General features: G+C 39.0%; 1 protein-coding gene across 5 annotated transcripts in view; it reads right to left on the bottom strand.

Annotated features, from left to right (window-relative positions):
• Positions 1-413: 413 nt before the first annotated feature.
• cacnb4a (calcium channel, voltage-dependent, beta 4a subunit) overlaps positions 414-15,947 on the bottom strand; it is a 36,997-nt gene continuing 21,463 nt past the window's right edge. For 2 of the 5 annotated variants that reach the window (XM_044215766.1, XM_044215768.1), the window contains 12 exons: positions 11,185-11,304; positions 9,809-9,931; positions 9,066-9,193; positions 8,169-8,245; positions 7,920-7,939; positions 6,675-6,755; positions 4,587-4,645; positions 4,381-4,490; positions 4,096-4,247; positions 3,609-3,704; positions 3,296-3,472; positions 414-2,564 (listed from right to left, as the gene is read on the bottom strand). In XM_044215766.1, the coding sequence (XP_044071701.1) occupies positions 2,301-2,564; positions 3,296-3,472; positions 3,609-3,704; positions 4,096-4,247; positions 4,381-4,490; positions 4,587-4,645; positions 6,675-6,755; positions 7,920-7,939; positions 8,169-8,245; positions 9,066-9,193; positions 9,809-9,931; positions 11,185-11,304 (1,407 nt within the window). In that variant the 3' untranslated portion in view covers positions 414-2,300. Of the gene's footprint in view, positions 2,565-3,295; positions 3,473-3,608; positions 3,705-4,095; positions 4,248-4,380; positions 4,491-4,586; positions 4,646-6,674; positions 6,756-7,919; positions 7,940-8,168; positions 8,249-9,065; positions 9,194-9,808; positions 9,932-11,184; positions 11,305-15,947 lie in introns of all 5 variants that reach the window. The other 3 variants (XM_044215765.1, XM_044215767.1, XR_006380044.1) reach the window with 2 other exon arrangements.

Raw genomic sequence — 15,947 nt, 5'->3', positions numbered from 1 at the left:
GACACAGAATAATATATCATTTTTGTATATAATATATATTATAACATTATAAATTATTGTATTATGTTGAACGATTAGATTGAACTGAAATGGTGAGCCAATTGATCGATTAGTTGACCTAAAGAAAATTAATGTGCAAACAATTTTAATAATCAGTTAATCATTTAAGACATTTCTTTCAGCAAAAATGCTCTGGTTCCAGCCTCTCGAATGGGAATATTTGATGGTTTTCAAACAAGAAAATTGAAGACATCACCATAGGCTCTGAGAAAATGTTATTTTTTCATTTTCTATACTATATTATATTATAGTTTTGAAGTGGTTGCCTTGTATTAAAAATATCAAGACATATGAAGAAATAAACACAAAGAAAAGGTGTGTGTATGTTTTTGAACAAAAAACAGTGCTATCCATACAACAGCATGAGGGCAGTTTATTTCATTACAACTGTAAAATGACAGTGCACACAACCTTCTAATCAATGCATCATTCTGTCACAGGCAGTATTCAGATCTTTTAAATTGTTTCTCCAGAGTTTTCTACAACAATAAAAGCTACTGTATGGCAGATAAGAACTGAAGTCTCCTTGACGATCTTCCTTTTCCAGAATCACTGAAGCACGCTGAGATCTCTGGCCTATGAAATGAAATAAAAAACTGAGCTTGAGATTTTCAACAAATATTAAATTACAAGAAACAAGGATATGTCATTAAAAGGTAATGTTATATCAGTCCTATATTAGCTGGCAGCAAGTGAATTCATCTGATAAAAAAAATGCAGGGAACTGCTCTGCATTTCCATGAAAGTAGCATAGTAAAATATATTGTGACAAATGCAGCGCAGTCCTGCCCAAGTGCTTTCAAATAGTTTTTCTCGCATTAGGAGTCTTTAATGAAACTCAAATTGAATACAATGAAAAAGCTATAGCTGAAATATGGAAAAGGGGGCCTGATTGCTTAATTGCTGCTCAATGAAAATGTTTCAATGTTACTTTATTTTATAAAACCTTCAATAATAAAGTAAGATGGAGGAAAACTATCCTTTTTTTATCAGATGTTGGAAGGTGTATGCAAAGCTTTGAACGAATCAATGAATGGAGTGGAATTTAATGTACTGAAAGTGAAACTTAAAATAAATTGAAGTTTCTATCCTTCTATTATTTTGACTGTATTTACATATGGAAGCCCTCAATATAATTCACTCACTTAAAACCCAATTCTATCAATTCCAAATTATGTCCTGCCAAACACATGACAGACAACAGCAGTTGATAAATGCATGGCATATGAAAAACATGCTGGCATGAGCATCCTAGTGACACCTGTCCTGGAAGTGTTCCTTCCGTATATCATTAGCTTTTTTGTAACAACTAAACCATGAAATCTCTTAACAATTAAACATAACCCTCAGAATCAAATCCCCAATAGATGGGTAAGAACATAAACGCTACATCTGTCAGCACACTTCTAGGTCTACATGACCTCTCATTCCTGAGGTTTGGAGCTTTGAAATGTATTAGTATCTGCATGATTTTTATTTTTGTGTTTTGATATGGTTAATGACAAACATGGCATTAAGAAATAACAAAGAGGGGGCACAAGGAGCTACTGTATGAACCCTGAAGAGAACACCACAACACCATCCATGTCACTTCAAAAACAAATGTGTAAAACTCTGGATTTGGGAACAGGCTTCCACAGGATTTATTACACTCACATCGAAGACAGTGGCAGACAAACTTGAGGAGCATTAAAGATGCATTATACTCTGCTTCTACTAGCTCCTGGATGCGTGCAAACAGGTTCTGTGCTGATCATCACCGCTGGATGCTCTTGCTGTCTGGCACTGGCTTGAGGCAGGTACCTGTAATTACAGTCCTACTTGCATGCTACAGTAACAGCTGAGATGACGGGGAGGGTCCAGAAGAGCCTACGTCGCACACTATTATCTGCCAGTGTACTTCACTCACAAGCCACATCTGGGGTGTATTCAGATCAGGTCCAGCTTTAGCCTTCCCTTTAAAACATAACTTTTCTGCTCTTGTGCTACTTTCATATCCAGTCCCTTCGCTTGTTCACATCAAATAAGAGCAGGATTCTTAATTTTTTAGGTTCAAATGCTCATTTGGCAGGAGCCAAGGCCAAAGGGAAAATGAGGTACTACACATCGATACGAGGTTGTTACAGTTCAAATGAGTGTAGTAGTTTCATCATATTACAGCAAAGCTGCCTCAACTCTTATGTCCATGGTGGTTGGTTAGAGAAAGACAAGCCTACACTTTGTTTACAGCAGGCCACAACTCAAAGCCGGTGCCTGGAGTCCTGGCTGTAGCCTCCTGGGGATCCTCGGTTACGATGAGGCTTGTAAGAATCCTGGTAGGGGTCCTGGTAGTCTTCCTCCACCAGAGGCGAGTGGTCCCGGCTGTGCTGTGACCCTGAGGACAGACGGTTGCGATTTTTCCGCGCCCGTTCATTATGGTAGTTCTCATCGGCAGGCATCAGGCTGCGACGTTCAACAGGTGAATGGTCTGTTGTTGTGTGGTTGCTGTTGCGGTTTCTTTGGGCCTGTTTGGGAGAGGAAATACTGATTCTGTATAGTGTTTTGCTTCGTTAAACATTTGACACAACAGTTTAGAAGAATATATACAGTAACTATGCATGATTCATGTTAGACATGATACAAAATTGGTAATAGGTTTGTAAAGTCTTGCAAAGGTTCAAAAATGATATCTAATGTGTTAGTTTTATCTAATGTAAACACCTGTTGATATAAGCATCCCGTTTAATGACATAAGATGTTCTATGTCAAGTACTTGAAAGTCATAATTTACTTTAAACAGAACTCTGCACAAAATCACCCATGTAGGCTTCAAAGGTGGTTGTAGAATCATTTCCTCATTGCTGTCAATGAGAAACTACAGTGAAAATGGTTAACCATCAGAAACCATTGTAACTGACTGAATTCAAGACAGCCATGGTCGCGGATCTCCACTAATAGGAAAAGGGAACTGCAAACATTTTACAACTACCTTTCCAGTCTGCAGAACAGTGTTTGTTACTCCAAAGATTTGAGTATCGCTTTCAGCCCGTTGCAAGAAAATCTGACTGTGGCAATAATTCATGCATCTCAGCTATGGCTTTAAGGTGCAATACATTCATCAGAAGCACAGCAATCACTCAGTGTAATTGTACATATAAACACACTGATCAATAATCAGGGAGTTCAGACTTTGAATTAACTACCAGAGAAAGAAAATACAAGTCAACTTTTTTCCCCTTCTATTTGACAAGTTCACCTGAATGGCAGCAGGATATGGGGAGAGAGCGGTGGAGCCCAGATTGCGTCCCAGCAGGGGGTTGAGTGGCGTGCTAAGTGAAGTGTGTGTAGCACGCCAGTATGCTTCCAGGTACTCTGCCAGGTGTTCACACGCATCTTCCAGCTGGTTCTCATCCAGAATAATATCAAACATCTCCTGAAGTGAGAAAGGAAGAAGACAAGTGTAGCTGCTACTGCTGCATATGGATTTTTTTTCAAAGTTTCACCTAACTTAAACCTAACTAAGTAGTTGTTGCTTGTCTGGATTTAAAAGAGTGTTTGAAATTACTCACAGAAGGACACTGTGCTAGTTTTTCCGCTGCAACAAGCTGCACATTCAAGTGTTTGCTTTGAGATTTCCCTCTTGATTTGATCAGCCGCTGGAGGACCTGTGGGAAGCACATATACAGCACAAGGAAATATCTTCAATTATGGAATAAGCACCAATTACAGAGGGTTATGGTTAGTTAGTTAGTTAGTTAGTTAGTGTAAAAGTCATGCCTTCTGTCTAAGACCTCTCCTCACCGCCTGGATAGGTTTCCTCATATTTCACTTTGAAATGTAAATAGCAGCGAAATTAAACAAAAACTGTTTATGAGATTCTGTTTGACATTTTATTCTGCTTGTTACTGGCTGCCAAGTGCAGCAAGTTATTTATATGTATCATTAAATAATGTTAATCCTCAAAAGATAACATCTGCAGCTTTAAGAGGGAAGTAAATGTGAAAATCAACACAGTTTTATTGGATGGCCATCTAGTATCTAAGCCTTCAATCTTACCTTAGGTGAGGACACTTTAACGTGGACGATAATGGGTGCTAATGAGGTCTTGATGAGCTGTGCTGGATGGTTAATGGTGTCTGCATCCAATACTACCAGCTGCAGAGACCTGGCCAGCTCAAAGATCCTTTCTATTTCACTCTGGACCTCCGCTACAAGAAGACAACAACATATAGCAGAACAACTATGAACAAGAAGGAATATGAAAGTAATTACAAAACATGCACAGTCTCAGCACCTACAAGATTTGCACATCATTGAGTGAAACAGTTCCTGTAGCTTTACCAAGGCTGGAGCGGGTGTTGGATCTCTCAATGATGGCCCTCTTACTGGGGTTGTTTAGTACTGACCTCTTGGCCAACGATATGTCAGCTGTTACCCTTGTGATGGATATCCTGAAACAACACAAAATATACATGTCAAACAGAGCAAACTGGCAACAGGATAATGCACTGTATGACAGATGCTGCTTCGCTTTGACTGCTGATTACCTCCCATCAAACCGGTGCTTCAGGAAGTCAAACAGCGCCTTCTGCATCATATCTGTCACCTACATCAATGAATCAGGGAGAAGCCGAAGGGCACAAAATGAAAAGGGAAGAGGAAGGAGAAGAATATCAGGTAATTAAAGACAGAGGCCAAGGAGAGAACATAGTGTTAGGCATGTTACAAGCAAACAAAAGAGGCCTACAACATCAACATCCTTACACATTTACTGAATATGCTAAAGAGCAGCAAACAAGTGGAAGTGGACTGTTATTATTCATTCTGATCCCGTCCATTCAGGCTGCTGCTGAGCCGGGTCTGTGAATTACACACTTGACCGAGCGATTTGTCTACAGCGCGCACAGTTTCTTTCCTTCTGGCTCTCCGCAGAACAAACGTGGGCCACATTAAATAAAGTGATTAAGAGCTACAATGAGAAGTGTCACAAAGACCAATGCACAGGTGATGCATTGTGGGGCGATCACAAAGTGCAGCCTTCACTATAGCTTTTGCTGATGAATTTGAAAGCCAGTCCAAGGCTTTGAATTGAAACAGAAATTCAAGATGAAGTAGTTGCTAGGGTAGACAGTCATCCTATTGGTCTGAGGTGTTTGACTCAAGGCAACAAATACATGGATACATGAATCAAGACAGGCAAAGCTTTGTGTTTGGCTGTGCCAGTTGTCGCTCTGATTTGTTCAAATGAGCTTGACAGTGACGGAGGGTTGACAGGGGCTGCATGTCCTTTGAGCTGAAACATGGAGCAGTTGTCAGATGAAATTTAGTGCTATTAACATGTGCAGTGACTTTGTGGATCAAAAAGGTGATTAATTTCTGTACAGTGTTGGAAAGTTACTAAGTACATTTACTCAAGTAATGTATCTAAGTTCAGTTTTCAGGTACTTACACCTTACTTTTTCGATTTTATGCTACTTTATAGTTCCACTACACTACATTTTAGAGGGAAAAGTTGTACTTTTTACTTCCACTACATTTATTTGCCTTACTTGACAGCTGAAGAAAGACAGGAAACGTGGGTGGGAGAGAATCCACCCTGCAGCAATGGGCTGCAGGTTGGATTCGAACCCAGGCGGACTCAGCTTTGCACATGGGCATGTGCTCTACCAGGTGAGCTACCGGGGAACCACAAAATTAACATTTTACATACAAACACATGAACACTTTCTAAAATATGATACATCATTACAGATTAAACAACACAACAGTATATAAAGTAGCTATTGTACAGCTCAAACTGCTGCAACATTAAAATGCTGCTTACATACATATTGGATTATTAATACATCAGTACTGATACAACATTAAATGGAAACATTAAATGCCATTCAGCCACTCATCCCATTCCAAAACCTTAGTGCAGTGCACATTATTCTCTGTTTCTAATTTCAAACCATGCTCCACTTTTTAAGACTGATGCAGTTTACCCAGAAGGTTGTTACCATGGCAACACCAGAATGGGAGGCGAAGACTGTGATTCCATGACAACTGACTCCAGCTCCCACCTCCCACCACCTCCTTGGCCTCCTTTATTGTTTGCCCTGTGGTTCCAATGGTAACTGATCAACTAGCAAACTGAGCAGTTTCAGTTTTAATGTTGTATCACTGGGAATCTTAACTTTAGAAGGAATTAGCCTAGATGCAAATGCAAGAACCTACAACATGATGCAACATATGGTATTAGTCAGCTAAAAGAAAAAGAAAAGAACATGCTAGTTATTTCGCCTAAATCAATGCTGAATTATGGATTTTCTTGACAAATGTGTATACATTTCAAAGTGTATTTCAATAAACGTTAATGTCAGTCTTCTTTCCTGTCAAGTGTCACTCGTTTTCAAGATGCCAACAATCTTTGTATTGAGAGTTCACTATAAAAGTGCGCTTCTTGGCCTCACACAGTTATGAAGAAAATGGCTTTATGAAGATTATGTAAGTACACAACCTAGACTATTGGGTATTTTTATTATTAGTTATAGAAAACAGTTGGCTAAGTAATGTAAGGATGAAGAGATTTCAGTTGTGGCTGTGAGAAACAGGCTGAGTCAGATGGCTCAAGGAGCAGCAGTGCGTCCTACCTCGTAACCTTTCAGGGACGGTCCCACCAGGACAACCGGCCTCATGGAGGGAACCACGTCATACGGAGGGATGTGCTCAGCCTGGAGGGGGGACACAGCTACAGTCAAGATTTAATATTAGCAAGTGTCTCTCTAAAGAAACCAAGCATTCTTCCAAGCTATGGAGTAATGCTTTAAAGTAATGTTTCATTTTAACATAAATAAAATACAAGGTCATTTATTTATCATTTTATAACACAAGGTTGTAAAATGAAATGAAAGTTTGTAGTCCTTTTTAAGTACAGTAATGATTTAAGCCATAGACGTGTCATCATGATGTTCTGGTGCAAGGCATTTATCACTTTTGAGAAAAGAATAGTCTGCAGCGTAGAGTCTGGCTCAGATGCAGCAACCAATTAATTTAATATAACTAACTGATTTTGGCTGGATTCAAATTAAAGTGGATTGTTCTAAATGAAATAGCATTCTGCTCATCTATGTCTACAGAGGACGGTGTCCAGTAAGAATCCAATGAAATATTCCTGATTTCTGTGCAAACTGAGATTCATATCGGTTAGATAGGTTTGTTAGTGAAGTTAACCTATAGTCTTATACATTTAAGAAAACAGGTGGCTTTCAAACGATACTGAAATTCATTCTAACACAGATGGTTGTTAAAATTGGAACTGCACTAGCACTTTTCCAATAAGCAGTCCATTTTAGTTTGTTGAGAACTCAATTTTGATTAAGTACAACTGCCATAACAATTGCATGTTAATTAAAGGCACAATCTGTGGTCTAAATGTTAACAAAGGGTAGCTCCTCCAACTTAAAACACTGTTATCACTGCTAACCTGTTATTAAGCGACCTGTCAATCAACCAAGGTTTTCCCTAAGATGTCGAATATTTTAAAATAATATTAGTAACACACACATATAAAAACAAGAAAATAAATAAACAATACAGTAAATACAGTAATAAACAATGCTTTTCAAAGGAGTTCCCATACTGTCAAATCTATGTCACATTTTCATTATTGGTACACTTTCAGTTTCAAAGAATTCACAAAAACAAAATGATTGTTTACCATTAACAGAGATTTAAGCCATTAAGAGAAATTGTGGACAGTTCTTTACTTATTTCATTTTTTAATACTTATTTTTTATCAATAACTCAAGCTCACTGATTATATACCTGTGTTTTACATACTTTCCCCCTATAAAATAAGCTAATAAATCAATTAATATGTAAATGGCCATACTCACCACTTTCTGTTTCTGCTTTCCTGAAAAAGAAAGGAAAGGACAGGTGAGTAAGTGCATACTGGACTGGGACTATACGTGGAATTATATCAAACATTATAAAGCCTAACAATATCACAGGAGCTGAATAAATACTCCCACTGTTATACAGACACAAATACAGAGCAGATAATAAGACAAACAATTCCCTCTGTGAGTCGGATGACAGTGTCTCCTCTCAGGTCTAAATAGACTCGTATCTGTGGGACGAACCTGCAGAGTTGGGGTTTGGCTTGAATGTGCCCGACACCATTTCTCCCAGACTTGAGGAGGAATTCCCACTAGACTTACTGCTACAATGATAACAGCGAATAGAAAGAGGAAAGTGTTAATGTGAAATCCAGCAAGATGTCATCAGGATACACATCATGCTACGGAATAGTTAGCTAAAGACAGAAAATGATGTTCAGCAGTGTATATTATTCCTTGGACGTAAATAACATATCATAGAATCGGTAACTGAGTGATGTTTTTTAAATTTACTTTAACATGAACCCCTGGAAGAGTGTTACGGTTGCCTTGAGCTAAAAGAGATTTAAAAAAAACTAATGAATATAGGAAATAATTGAAATAAAAATAGGATATACTGAGACTATAGATATACTGCTTGGATTAATCATATGTGTCAACTGACTCAGCTTCATTGTGCTGTAACTGAATGCATATGTTATCACCTAAAAAACATTTTTGTTTTACTCAATTATTATTGAGTCTAAGGCTACAGACAAAAAGGCTTTTTGTAATAGAAAACCAGAAACAGAGTGAAATGACTCAAGGCAACAAGATGATGGCACTCAACATCTCTAATTGTCTTAGTGGCTGATCACCCCATCTGATGGAAAATTCTGTGGTGACCACGATCCAGGCACACCTCTGAGAGGTTGGACCACACAGTACAGCTTGGCTTTCTTCCACCTGACTTACTCCCCGTCTCAACTGCCAGGCTTTACTCATCCCTAAAGTGGCTCTCTCCTCAACACATCCCCAAACCCTCCAACTCTCTTTATCCCTTTTGATCCCATGTGTCTTTTCTACAATTTCTGCTGCTGATTCCTCCGCCTCCTGCACTCTCACGTCCCAATTCTCATCCAGTCCTCCTCTTCTACTCACCCGTGGAAGCGTCCTCTCTTCTGTTCCTGCTGGAGTCGGATGTTTTCCAGCTTCAGAGGGCTCGGGATGAAGCCGATGTCACAGCCTTCTTTCACCAGACGGCCGATCCACCAGTCATTGTTGTACTTCTGTAGAAGGGAGAGATACAAAAAAACATTTTTCATTAAAAACATGTATTTGATTACAATTTCAAGTTCAAAAAAGCTTGGCTAACTAATGAGTGGGAGCTGCTAAAATGTCTTTTAATTTTTCCAGAAACAGTTGTGTTCCAATTAGTGCCAACATTTATTGTGGACACCAAATGAGATATTGAACAACAAGGTTTCCAAATATATTTTAAATAATGGACAACGTGGAGGCAAAAAACACCATGCAGGTCATGGTGTCTTTTGCATGGTGGTCTGTGAAGCTAAACGTTGCTATGGTTACCTGCAGTATAATATACCTTTGCCACTGATTCAGAATGGCAGTTTAACTGTCGACCGGAACTAAAATGTGCTATTTTAATAGAGAGCTGCCAGCCAATCAGAACAGAGTATTTTCTTTGGAACAGATTACTCACATCTTACAATCTAATGACAAAGTCTGTTAGAAACACAACAGTAGAATAGCAGAATATAGAACTATGTACAGTCCAAAAGCCCACCTGCTTGTGTGATTTAGAAACCAAACGGAGTGGACTAAGTTCAATCCTCCATACAGTGCCACAGGTTTAGCGTTACTGGATAGTGCCTGAATTGTACCTCTTTGATGTGGAGGAAGTCCTTGGCATCAAAGGAGACAGCAGTGCTGGCCACAGGAACATCCTCATCCAGAGCACCACAGTAGCTGACATTGGTCCTCACAGCAAATGCCACTGCTTTAGTCTGTAAAACGGCAGTAAGAAAAGAGTTATCACAGCAAGAAGGTGCTAACATGAATATGTAATAGGGATGTGCGATATGGATAGAATCTTCTATCACAGAATCTAAAATGTTATATCACGATGTTGATGTAGTATATTTTGTGGAAATTCAATAGAGAAACTGTTATATATATATATATATATATATATATACACACACACACACACACACACACACAGAAGCAACAGTGGATACACAGAGATCCGGCTGGAGAGTTTCCCCTCAGCAGAGAGAGTTATTACAGCACCGATGTGCTCATCAAGCTCCAGTGTCACATGAAGCGAGTCTGCAGTGAGGGGTGGGCGCTGATGAAGAGACGCTATTTCAGACCTCCTGGCAAGACAGCAGCAGTGGTGATCACACTACATCCACAGCACACAGCAGGACAGCAGAAAACTCCAAGGCCAAAAAGCCTTGATAATCTACAAAGATGGCTCCTTTGAACACCTCTATCTTATATATTTTTCTTAATCTTTCAAGCTTTTTATCTTTTTCTACTATGAACTACAGGGCCATCACTGATTAAGTTGATGATTTTCTTCTTGTTTTTTTATTTTACTGGTTTTATTTTATTTAACCATTATTTATCATAAATTGATTTAATAATAGATCTGGGTGAGATATCAGTATATCGCAGGTGAAATGGTGTCTTTTCCTGGCGTTAAAGGCTGCGTCACAGTTAAGCACTTACCACCTCTGCTCTCTTTGATTCTTTTATTTAAAGTGGGAACTACCGTCCCTTGCTGAAATCTACACCATTAGACTATAGAAAAAGGGACACAAGGGGGACACACCTCTCACCCTGCTAACCGTCTTTTAAACGTTCTTTTAAAAGACTGAAAAGTATTAGAACCAGTACAGACAGGTTCTGCAACTGCACTTACCCAGAGGCCATTTGTGCCAACATAAAAATATTTCTATCCCATCACTTCCATTTTCTATTCAGGAATATAAAATCCATGCTCAAACAACAAAATAGGTGTGAGAATGTGATGAGAACAGGACAGTGTAAAATCTCTGTAAATGTATCTGTAACAGTGTAAATCTACATTTAGTCAATTTGATCACCTTTAGACAACCATTAACGCAGACCAGAAGTACAGTGCAGTCACCGCGCTGCTTTTGTTTGTGATCTGAGATTATAAGAGTTTCATATGATATACTGTACAGTATGTAGCTCTATTGTCCTGTAAATAGTTCCCAGTGAAACTGACCTTTGCCCTCTCGAGCTGGACAGAGGCCTGCTGCTCCCTCTCCTGCCGGCCGCCCTCCTTCTCCTCCTCCAGGGACACATCCGAGTCAGACGGTCGGCTTGTGTAGGAATCAGCTGAGCCCTAGAGAACAACAGGACACAGAAGATGGAAAAACATGTTATCAGGAGGGATAAAAAGTACAATTTTTGGTGAAACAACCACAGGGTGACAAATTTCTTTGTATGATACAGATTACATTTGACATCCAAGGGGCAAAATCCAATAATAAACCACTGTGTATGTGTAATTTGATATGTCCTATTCAAAACTAAACTCATCTAAATGTAAAACTGTGCAAATAGATGCGGGACATTATAAGAGCCTGTTTCTTAAAACCACAGAGACTGAGCAAATGAATGAGTGGGAGGCGACAGAAACCCAGGTGTGTGCGTGTGTATGTGTTTGTGTGTGTGGGTTGCTGTGTCACATGACTGGTTGTATTCGTCTCCATACAAGATCAAAGGCTGACAGATTAAAGATGTCAAACAGGCTGGGAGGAAAGGTTCAGAAAGATGGTGTTTTTATTTTTAGAGATAAAATTAGGAACACCAAGGGCGGACACAATACTCAGGTACTGGGACGTCAACTGGAAACCCTGCCTAATTTGTTTCGTAACCATGGTAATTTGAGTAAATATGCATTTGAATGACTAGAGGAGTAATTTCTTTTGTCTGCAATCTCATAGAAAAACTCCACTAAACCTTAAATGAAGGAAATGCATTGTTGCACTGACCTCTATGGGTTGAAAGTCTGTTGCACTTCTGGCAACAACTGTCATCACAGGAATAGAGCTTTAAATTGCAAGTTCTAATGTAAATATCTAATATTGTAGTCATATTTTAGCCCTGTCTTCTCATCTCTTCCTGGGTTATGCACTATTTAAGTCGTCTTATTTTAAAGGTCTAGTTTGGCATTTTGGGAAATACGCTTATTCGTTCTCTTGCCAAGACTTAGATGAGAAGACTGATTTGACTTGAGCCAGGCATTTCGGTTAGAGATATAAGGTGTTAATGTGTTAGCTTTAGAGTTGCTGGTGGGAAATGTTTTAAAACTTTGGAGAGAGCCAGGCTAGCTGTTTCCCCGTTTCCCATTTTTATGCGAAGCTAAGCTAACCGCCTGCTGGCTCTAGCTTTATATTTAGCATACAGACATGAGAGTGGTATCAAGCTTCTCATCTCACTCCAGACTAATTCGTGTTATGTTTTTTCTTTTTTTTTTTGCTGTATTTAACATTTTTCAAATCAATTTTTGTCTATTTTTTTGTCCCATGTCATTTGTGTGTATTTACTGTACAGACCCCAGAATAATTAGAAATCACATCGAAGGAGATCTTGCTCCTTTAAATAGCAAGATAGATACTATATAGCTCTTTCCCCTTAAATAATGTTTTTTCCTACTTGAAACAGCTGTGAAATACGGACCTTGGTTTACTGCAGATGCAGATGGATGACAACTTGAAGTAAAAACCAACATAAAGTGTCTTAGTATGGTGTTGTTCCACCAAGAGCCTCGAGCACAGCTTCAGTGCTCCTTGGCATAGATTCTCCAACTCTGTGGAACTCTACTGGACAGATGAACACCATTCTTCCAAACGATATTCCCTTATTTGGTGATTTAATGATGAAGGTGGAGAGTGCCGTTTAACAAGTCATTTCACAATCTCCCATAGGTGTTCAGCTGGGTTGAGATCTGGTGACTGCCATAGCATGTGATCATGAAATAAAGGTGATAACTCAGTGTAGTGTAGTGCAGTGATCCTTTTCTCTAAGGGGACAAGTGGACCCTAATTATGCCAGGAAAATGCCCCTCACCTCTATGTAAGAATCTGCATTCCTTTATTCCCTTTTCCTTTCCTTTAATTTGTCACCAATCTTGTAAAAATATTTTGGTTTGCAGGACATTTCTTGGCCAGTCCTTAAAATCAGATTTGAAACTTACTGGTTATATGTGTACTGTATGTGTGTATTCCTCTGGACTCAGTGGGTGGCTTGCCCCCCCCCACCAGTCTGCCTCAGGCTGGAGATCAGTCTCATATCATCACTATCAGTGGAGTAATCTCCTTCCTAACTCTCCCGCTTCCTCACCCCATGTCCTTATTAGCTACAAGTCAGTGGCTGCTGGGTTACAGGAGCAGTAAAAACGCCCACCCACTTATTCAAGGCAGAGAGAGAGAGAACTAAAGAGACAGCAAGATTATGACCGACTAGCAGAGGAAAAAATGCAAACACAAACAGAAGCAAGAGTGGATGCACAGAGACGTCTGGAGAGCGAGTTTCCCCTCAGCAGAGACACTTTTTACAGCGCCAATGTGCTCATCAAGCTCTAGCATCACATGCAGCGAGCCTGCAGTGAGGGGTGGGCGCTGTTGAGGAGACGCTATTTCAGACCTCTTGACGAAGACATCAGCAGTGAATGATCACATCCACATGCAGATCTCAATCCAAGTCCACCATGCTTAAAAGATGCACAAAAAGGCTCCTTGGTACTGACCTTTGTACAGACTTTTATATTCTACCATATATCTTTTTCTTATCCTATATATTATATCTTATATCTTTTTATACTATGGATTACAGGGCTGTAATACTAATATCAATCTATTGATTGATTTAGATACTTTCCCTCTTCTCCTTTATGGTACAAATATTTTCATTCTTTCATTTAACCTTTTTAATTTAATTTCATTTGATTATTTGTGTAATAAAACAGCATACACATAACACTTATCTAAATATATACAAAACCAAGAAAAAAGAAAAGAAGAAAAAACAGACAAAGGACATGAACATGCAAAGACAAACATTGAAATAAATGAAGTAGAAAAACTATCAATAGCATAAATAGCTAGGTAGTAGCTCACTTTATTTATAATAAACTAGTTGACTGATAAATCTGCTTAGAAAATCAATAGCTATCAGCTCAAATTATGTAGTTTCCCGTAGGTAAAGACTGCATCACAGTGAAGTACCTATTACTGCTGTCTGCTGATAGTACTATTACCTCTACAGTAGTTCTGCTTCTACTAAAACTACACACAGAAAATATCGCTAGTATTATTACAACAATTTCAGTGCCTTTAACAACTTTTAGTAAGTACTTCAACCAATATGAATATTTTGTCCACCCTTGTTGAATTAAAGGTAGACAACATCATAAACACCTCTCAATTCCCTACACAGTTCAAGAACACAAACTACAGCCTCAAATTAAGTTGAATCAACACATCTCTAAAACAGTTTCAACATAAACTGAACATCATAACCTTCATGAAGGTATTGCAGGGTTGATGTATGAGACTAAAGCAATTTTAGTAAGGGTACCTATTTAAATGGAAACTAAGTATATGTATATGTCTTCTGCCAACACAACAACAATCATCCCCAAAATATTGCACCACTGTATTGATGCATATTGATATTGGTGAAAAACATTGTAAAAGTTGATTTTGCCAACATCCTGCAAGCACAGCAGCAAGGTGAATGTGTCATGATAATGCTACCTGCTCCTGAGCGTGAAATGAAAAGCACACACTTTACACACCTGAGTAAGGCCCTGTGAGTGGATCCCTGGTTAATGGACTTGTACTATAAATCCATCAATCATCAAAGATGGCTAAATCTGCAGTGCGTACTATAACACAACCATTTTCAGTGCTGACTTATAGTTTGCTCACACTGTCTACACATAGCGATGATGCAAGTGTAACCAGGACATCTTGGCTCTGAGGACTTCACCTTTGGCTGACTGGTACTGTAGCTGTTTGTGTTCCCATGTGGGAGATCTGGCTTCAGGTCCAATTTGTTACAACTACACCACGTAATAACAGCTCTGTGTGTTATATGCAGTGGAGTGGCTGCACATATTTGTGACAGTTGTTTTTCTTTAATTCATCAAAATAATGTACAGTTAAAAAATGGCAACGTTGGTGCAGCACTGTTCCCTCTGAGCTCTGATTGATTTAGTGTTTACATAGTGTTGGTTGCTAACTAACAGTCACAATAAGATTTGTTGTGACTGTCCTAAAATGATGTATGAAGCTGCGCAGAGCCAACAGTTAAAATTTGCTAAACTTTGACGCCAACTACTCAACTACTTTTGTGAGTGCAGCCAATGGCTGAAGACTACTGCTTGTGCTGCGATTAAAGAGGGGGGATAAATTATTACGGTGTGTTTCTGAGTGCACTCATACAATAATGTACCATCATCATATTGAGACCAAAAAATATTTTAAAAATAATTTGCTGGGCAAAATAGCAGCCCTCAGATTCATCTACTGTACCAGGTTTGATACAAACTGAGTCTCTATGGTGATCTAACTTAGGCTCCTTAACCTTCATATTATTGCCTGTAGGTCTTTGGAAAAATGATTTCACCCAGTAATCAGAGCAAGTAATTACAGGTTATAAAACTTGGAGACAGTTGGATATTAACGCTGCGTATTTGTAAATTACTACCAATAAGTGAGCTCCTACAGACTCCCGCACTCCCTCCAATAATCCTGCACAGAACAGAGCGGCATGCACAGGGTAAGAGCCTAATTTTTCAGTTATAGTGTGAATAGGGCTTTAGGAGAATCACTTGTAGTATGCATGAAGCACAAGCTAACCTTAGTAGTGACTCTGCAGTACCACTCACATTGATTTGATTTAGCATTCAACCTGAGCATTCAACCATTAAGCCTTTTTTCTTTTTATTTCTTCCTTCTGACTGTTCTCATGCTAAAC

This window comes from Siniperca chuatsi, linkage group LG12, assembly GCF_020085105.1.
Source record: "Siniperca chuatsi isolate FFG_IHB_CAS linkage group LG12, ASM2008510v1, whole genome shotgun sequence".
Classification (NCBI taxonomy): domain Eukaryota; kingdom Metazoa; phylum Chordata; class Actinopteri; order Centrarchiformes; family Sinipercidae; genus Siniperca; species Siniperca chuatsi.
The sequence above is the reverse complement of the archived record's forward strand: the minus strand, read 5'-3'. Positions and strand labels throughout refer to the sequence as shown.